This window comes from Podarcis vaucheri (assembly GCF_965113315.1).
Source record: "Podarcis vaucheri genome assembly, chromosome: 5".
Lineage (NCBI taxonomy): Eukaryota > Metazoa > Chordata > Lepidosauria > Squamata > Lacertidae > Podarcis > Podarcis vaucheri.
The window spans coordinates 822872-830655 of record NC_138763.1 but is presented as its reverse complement, the minus strand read 5'-3'; the positions used below and the strand labels follow the sequence as shown (position 1 = coordinate 830655).

At 54.4% G+C, this 7784-nt stretch overlaps 1 protein-coding gene across 1 annotated transcript; it reads right to left on the bottom strand.

The window, feature by feature from the left end:
• Window positions 1-445: 445 nt before the first annotated feature.
• Window positions 446-6967, bottom strand: LOC309533060 (uncharacterized protein). The gene is made up of 2 exons (XM_082224054.1): window positions 6864-6967; window positions 446-3385 (listed from the first exon to the last, which is right to left on the bottom strand). The coding sequence occupies exons 1-2, from the start codon at window positions 6881-6883 to the stop codon at window positions 766-768; spliced, it is 2640 nt and encodes an 879-aa protein (XP_082080180.1). The 5' UTR covers window positions 6884-6967; the 3' UTR covers window positions 446-765.
• Between the last annotated feature and the right edge of the window lie 817 nt (window positions 6968-7784).

The window sequence follows — 7784 nt, the reverse complement described above, 5'->3', positions numbered from 1 at the left end:
CCCCGACCAGAGATAAAAGTGTACAGCCAGTTACGGGCTATGCCCTGTATCCCCACGTCTGTGAGGCGATGGCAGTGGCGTAGCGTGGGTTGTCAGCACCCGGGGCAAGGAAAGTAATTTGCGCCCCCTAACCCGTGGATTTGCGCCCCCTAACCCGTGGATTTGCGCCCCCTAACCTGTGGATTTGCCCTAACCCCAGATGTTGCGGCCGGTGCGGCCGGCCCCCCCTGCACCCCCCATGCTACACCACTGGGCGATGGTCCAGAAGATCATGATTGACCATGTCAAAGGCTGCTGACAAATCTAAAAGGATCACCAGTCCTGACCCGCCTTGATCCAGCTGTCTACGGAGATCGTCTGTTAGGGCAACCAGAGCCGTCTCGGTCCCAAAACCAGGATGAAAACTGGACTGAAATGGATCTAAAACTTATGGCATTTCCCCCTGTGTGTAAATCCACCCCTAAAGCAATGTCAGCCCCCCAACCCAAAGTCTCTGCACACCCCTGCTGCTTCACCTCCCTCATTTAATTTGCCATGATTCCTGCATTGCATGGGGTTGGGCTAGATGACCGCTAGGGATCCCTTCCAACTCTGCCAATCTAGGATCCATTGGAGGTTTCTAAACAGAGCTTGGAGGACCACCTGTCAGGGATTCTCTAGCTGCGATTCCTGCGTTGCAGGGGCTTGAGCGAGATGACCCCTGGACTCCCTGACAGCCCTACAATTCTAGCATCCTGTGAAGGTCTCTCCTGTGGCCGAACACCATCACAGCTTCATCCTTCTGGGCTTCACCTTCACCAGCTTGACCGGCACAGTGGGCGAGTCCATGGAGCATGTGGCTCTGTGCAGGGCGTAGACACACCTGGCCAAGGCAGCGGTGCAGCAGATTTCAAGACACAGCATGGACAAATACATCATCGCAGACAGCTTGCAGTACCGGTAGTTGGAACTCAGCGAAGAGCCCCAGAGCTGGATTTTCTGGGACGGGGGCTGAGGGGGGCTGGCTGGACGGCCGGGCCTTGGGCTCGGAGGAAGGGAAGCCCTGGCTGGCGTGACAGCCGAGGAGCAAAAGGTGCAGCTGGCAGCAGCTGGAGAGGTCGTCACCCAGCCAGTGGTGGGCAGGGGAGCCTGTGTCACAGCAGAGGTGGGCGACAGGGGCGTCTCAGGACATGTAGTCGGGTCCAACCTGGCTGTCGGTTCTGGAGACAAAGACCCGGACCTGCATCCACCTGGAAGACTGACGTTGTCAAGGCACATTGTGGAAGCCACCACCGACGAGAATGTCTCCGTAGGGGTGGTCTCAAGGGGTGAAGGTGTGGTGGCAACTGCCTTGCTGGTTGTCCCAGGGAGCACAGGTGTGGTGGCCGATGTACCAGGGCGGCTTGTGGAGGCTTCAGTTGCAATGGTTGTCCTGGCAATGGTTGTGGAGATCTGAGCAGTTGTGGTGGCACCAGAAAGGGTGGTGTGTGACATCCCAGTTGTGAAGCCAGCTGTGGCAGCCGCAGTCCTGGCACTGGTAATTTCAGGGGCTGTGGTCTGAACCTTTGTTGTCATTGTGATCTGAGGGGTTGTGGGTGGCAGGTGAGCGATGGTCGTGGCTGCCTCGGGGGTTGTGGCCGGGGTTGTGATGGACACAGAAGTTGTGCTTGAGATCTCAGCGGTGGTGGCAATTTCAGGGCTTGTCTCGGCTGAGGTGGGACTTGGAGTGGTGATGGTGGAGATGTGAGGAGTTGTAGTTGGAGCCCCTGTGCTGGTGATGCTGGTGGTTTCAGAGGATGTCCCGCTGGTGGTCATGGTCTGTGAGGTTTCAGTGAGACTCTCAGAGGTGGTGATTTGAGGAGTTGAGGTCAGAGCCTCTGTGGTTCGGAGGGTTGTGGCTGCATTTGTGGTGGTGGCAGGCTCAGAAACGGAGGTGGTTGCAGCAACGGTGGCCTTTTTAGGAGATGGGGGGAGTGTTGTGCTCATCCTTGTTGTGGCAGGAGGAGGGAAAGTTGTTGTGGGCAGAGCGCTGCTTGAAATGGGCAGAGTCGTTGGGCAAACCAGCTGATCTTCCGCCAAGGAACTGACTGCTTTGCCCAGCAGATCCTTGGGACTTCCGCACATGACCTTTGCAGCGTCCTTCACTTTTTTGGGATTGCTGTTCATCCATCGGTGGAGGTAGAGAAGGAGGCAGTCACACCTCCACGGATTCTCCCCGAGATACAGGGAGGTGAGCTTCGTGAAGCTGTCAAAGAGGCCCAGAGGGATGGTCTCCAGCTGGTTCTGGCGGAGCCTCAGGGTCTTCAGCCCCGGGAGGGAAGGTGGCAGGAGATCCTCCAGAGACGAGAGCTTGTTTGCCTCCACGTTGAGCTCAGAGAGTTTGCGGAGGCCTGTTAAAACACCGAGAGGGAGGCCTGCCAGCTGGTTGTGGGACAAGGTGAGCTTTGTGAGCCCCGTGAGGTTGGCAAAGACCCCCGCTGGAAGAGCCTGCAAAGCGTTCTTGCTCAGGTCCAGCTGGGTGAGCAAAGGCATCTGCCCAAAGAGCCGGCCGGGGAGACCTTTCAGCCGGTTGGAAGCCAGGGTCAGCTGCTTCAGCTTCCTCAGTCCGAAGAAGGCCTCATCCGGGAGGGTCTCCAAGAGGTTGTGCTCCAGGAAGAGCTTCTCCAGGTTGGGCTTGTTCCTCAGCACCCTGGGAGGCAGCGTGCGGATCTTGTTCTTCTGGAGGCCGAGCTCCGTCAGGTCCTGCTGGCTGTCCAGGCTCCCCTCCGGGAGGTCTCTGATCTCGTTCTCGTACAGCCGGAGGACCTTCAGCCGAGGAAGTTCCTTGAAGACGTCCTCTGGGATGGCAGCGATCTTGTTCCTGGCCAGGTGCAAAAAGGTCAGGTTGGAGAGCCCATCAAAGACGCCTTCGGGGAGAGAAGGGATCTCGTTCATATGCAGGTAGATCTCCTCCAGCTCCCCGAGATCCTCAAAGAGTCCTTTCTGGAGGCCCTTGATCTGAGAGTCCCGCAGATTCAGTTTCTGCAAGCGAGGAAGAGAGCGGAAGGTGCCCACAGGGAGGTCGTTCAGCTCGGCCTGCGTGATTTCCAGCTCATCCAGTTTCTCCAAGTTATCAAAGGCCCCCACCTCTACGGTTTGGATCTTGTTGCCAATGAACAGGACTTTCTGCAGGCCGGGCATGTTCCGGAAGGCTCCGCTCTTGATCTCTGTTAGGCTGGTTTGCACAAAGATCATTTCGGTGATGATGGTGCTGGCGGTCTTTGGGATCTCCGTCACGTCCCTTAATTTGGTGTAGACTTCCTGGTGGGCCTTGGGGCAGTCGTAGGCCCCTGTGCAGGCGGGCGGGCTCTGGCCAGTTCCAAAGGCCAGGCAGAGGAGGAGGACAATGGCCACTGTGGGCACCATCCTGGAAGAAAGCAAGAGGTGTCCATTAGCCTTTTCACCAAGAGAGTGCACATCTGGCAAGCCTCTCTGCAGCTGGAGCGTCCGGATTCCTGGGGTCTGCTGCATCACGCACACGCTCAGCTCCTTCACAATCTGCTGTTTTGTGGGAGCAATCAAATACAACATTCCTAGAGTGAACATGTTTACACATGGGGAGGAATGTTTGTCCAGCCAGCAGGTCAACTTCCTGTTTCCTTCTGGGCTGGGACAGACTTCCTCTGCATGTGACTAGAGGTGGGCGTGGCCTCACCTGTGCAGGTAACGACAAAAGCACAGGGCAGGGCAGCCATCTCTCTCTCCCTTTGACCACATGCATCGAAGAAGCAACATCTGCTTAGCCAAAGATGCTCTCTTGGCCTCCAGCCAAGAGAGGACAAAGGGACCGTCTCCTTATGAAATAGTTTCTAGGTATATGTTACTTTTCTAAGCTAAGTCTGCCTTCTGGGATCCGATTGTGAACAGAATGATGTGTGAGTAAACTCTTTTTATACTTTTATAGAAAACTGTGTCGTGTCTTATCTTTTATGAGGGAATAAGGTGAAAATACCAGAACAGTTATTATAGAGGCTTTAGCGAGCCTAAGCAAATGCATCCGCTGCGAGTTTAAAAGGGGAATGTTACTCTGCTAAGTTGTAGAACTTGTTAACACAAGTTGGAAAGGCTATAATCAAACAATATATCCTCCCCTGCATCCCTGAACATTCCCACATGTTTTCCCTCACAGAGCTCATTCCAGGCAAAATTGCCATCAGAAACATAAGAAGAGTCCGGCTGAATGAGGCCTATGGCCCATCGAGTCCAGAGTCCTCTTCTCACAGGGGCCACCAGATGCCCTGAGGGAGAAGGTCTAGTGGGTAGAGCTGGGGAGAGCAGGCTTCAAATCCCCCACCTGGCCATAAAGTTCACTGGATCTGACCTTGGTAGTCGGGTGGGGGGGGGCTGAAAAGAAGGCTAATATAGTTCACAAATTTGTGAGAAGTTGGGTCCCGGGATTTTCAGACTTCTCTCCCCATGTACTATTTGCAACCAAAGGGGGGAATTGGTTACCAGATGTGATTCCCCCCCACCTCTCCTATCCCACTAGGGGATGGTCAGTCACTGCCCCTCAGCCTAACCCACCTCACAGGGCTGTTGGGGGGTGAAATGAGGAGATGGAAGAGGGCCACATAGACCACCGTGAGAAAAAGGAGGGGTGGAAAGGCAACTTGTTAACCAACAAGCCTGCAAGTGGGATTTCTCCCTCCTCTGCGAGGCTCTGACAGGAGAGGCAGAAGGCAGTCGTTGTGGTCAGGAGCCACTGATGGCCGGATCCTGCAGGATTTGAGCTCATCCATCTCAACCAGACACTGAAAAATGAAGAAACGGGTTCCCCAATGCATGTCTGGGCGGAAGGAGCGTCTGAGAAGGCTGGAGGCGGCTGATCTAACTGGTGTTGCAGGAAACCCCCCCCCCCATCATTCAGTTTGTACAAACCCAACGCACACACACACTACATATGCTACGCTTCTGTTATAAATTCATAGAAAATCAACCATACATCGGATCTGCACCGTTCCACTTTTATTTTACTCCATGAAGGAAGGAATACAAAATGGGGAAGGTTTGATACAGGGCAGCCATAATGAACGTACCAAGACGTCTGCAGGAAACCTGCCCAGTTGGCATGCCAACCTTGATGGTCCTGGACAGAAGACCATTACATTCACAAAGGGCCTGCATATGGGATTCAGTACGGACTGAAACAAATGACATTGACCAGCCCTTCCCTCTCGGGGCAGGAAACAGTGAACTCCTCTTTGTGCTCAGGAATGTAATCATGGGGAGGGGGAAAGGAGGAACCGGACAGGTGACAAGACACTCAGGTTACCACCACAACTCCTCCCTCTACCCCTCCTTTTTGTGATGTGTCAGTGATGTAGTCATGATTTAGTTGTGATGTAATTCTAGGGGTGTAGCTTGGGGGATTAGCAGCTAATAAAGGTTGGGGGTCTTCTTTTGTTCAGGGCTTCCATCTTGTTTCACCTGGTGGCAGGTGGGAGTCCTGTCGCGACAGTCTTCAATCAAGACCAAGCCGAGTGGCTGCTGTTTTGCTCTGGTATTCCTGGCTGTTGTCCTGGTTTTTGGTCCAAGGGAGCCCTCGGATTTCTCCGTTAACACCGGGGAGTCCAAACAAGCAGCAGACCCAGCCCCTTGACTCCGGGCCAAAGCCTTCTCCCCTCCAGACCCCTGAGCCTCCATTCCCCCCACAACCAGCCTTCCGACCCCAAAGCCAGGACTTCTGGCAAAGAGGAAGAATCGTGGTTAACCAAGGGAGGGAAGCTGCCGCCTCTGACTCACGGCTCTCTTATATTTTCCCTCCCAACCACTAGAAACAACTGTTGTTTTAAAATACTCAGAAAAATCCTGATCCTCCCCACCACCCTTTCCCCTCCAGCTGGGTCCTCTCTCCCCAAAGAGAAGAGGCAGCTGCCGTCCCTCTAATATAGCTCCATACTGCCTGCACTGACTTGCAGAAGCTCTCCCAAATTTCAGCCAGGGGACTGAAACTTGCACGTTCTGAATACAAACCAGCTGCTCTAGCTTCACACAAGCACACAAAACACACACACGTGTGCACAGCAAGGGAGCTGACAGGTGGAGATCCGTTATTTAGTTCACAAAATTTATACACAGTTTTTGTTTCCTTAAAAAACAGCAACCTCAAAGCAGTTACAGAAAGATAAAACAAGAAAATCAGGCAGACATACAGAGTGTTAAAATGCTAAAATGGATTCACATTCACAGCAACATTTCTAAACAGCCGGGCAGGCTTGCCCAGACAAGGAGGCTTTTTAGCAGGTGCCCCAAAGAGGGAAACAAAGGCACCCGCTTGATCTCAAGAGGCAGGGAGTTCCACAGCCCAATAGATCAGATCTTGAAAATGCCGAACAGGGATTACACTGCCAATTCCACCGCTGGAGGCGGCCGAGTGGATGCAGGTGAGCTTTGGCACTCTTGCGGGTGAGCCGGTCTCTCAGAACCGGGGGTTGGCAAGGTTTACCTCGCCTGGGCCGCTTCACTCCAGCAGAGATCCCTCTGTGGGTTGGATTGTGCATGTGAGTGAGCATGCACACTCGCAATTTCCAGCAGTGTCTGTGTCTGCGCAGACACTATTTCCGGCGCCGTAGAAGCAAGTCCCTGTGCCATGCTGTGCCAATTTAGTGCAGCGTGGGGGCACTTGCCGAGCAGGCGGCTCTGTTTGGGGGCAGCTTGTGGGCCGGTTAAATGACCCCCGTGAGCCGCTTGGCCCTTAGGTTGCCTACCCCTGCTCTGAAGCTCTGAGCCCCCTTCAAGGCAGCAGGAGCCCAGAGCAGAGCAGCAGCCTGGTGGGCAGAGAGATGGGCTGGAGAAGGTCAGGGAGGAAGCTCCTTCCAAGCCCCAGGGAGCCTTTCAGCACTTACCAAAGTCGGTTGCCGGACATTTTGCTGAGCCAGGAGAGTCGTGCACAGGCTGCCGAGCGAAGCGCCTCCAGCCTTATCTGAGGGAGGCATCCAGCACCCGGGAGGCGAAGATCTGCCCTGTGCAGATGTTGGGCAGGTCTGCCTGGTGAGATAAAGGTCCCAGGTGACGAATCCTTGTCACAAAACTGGGCATCAGCCAAGGCCTGGGCCCGGCTCTTAACTGGGAAGGGTCCCTCTGGGACCATAGAATTGCAGAGTTAGATGGGACCCCTCCAGCACAGGGGTTCTCCAAGGGTGGGGCAGGCCACCCTGGAGAGGCAGGAAAAGGTGGCAAGTGGACAGGAAGACTCAAGGACAACCCAAGAAACATTTAAGCATCTCAGTATAGTATAAGGTAAAGGGACCCCTGACCATTAGGTCCAGTCGTGGCCGACTCTGGGGTTGCGGCGCTCATCTCGCTTTACTGGCCGAGGGAGCAGGCGTACAGCTTCCGGGTCATGTGGCCAGCATGACTAAGCCGCTTCTGGCGAACCAGAGCAGCGCACAGAAACACCATTTACCTTCCCACCAGAGCAGTACCTATTTATCTACTTGCACTTGTTTTCAAACTGCTAGGTTGGCAGGAGCTGGGACCGAGCAATGGTAGCTCACCCCATCGTGGGGATTCGAACCGCCAACCTTCTGATCGGCAAGTCCTAGGCTCTGTGGTTTAACCCACAGCGCCACCCGCGTCCCAGTATAGTATAGCCTTTTCTACATGCTCACAGACCAACTGTGGAATTATCTGTTCTAGGACCTTTCCTGGTATCCATGTCAAGCTCACCTATTGGTAGTAACCTGGGTCTTCCTTTTCTCCCCTTTTTGAAGATGAGGACAACATTTGCCGCCTCCTGTCTGTAGGGACCTCACCTGTTCTCCAAG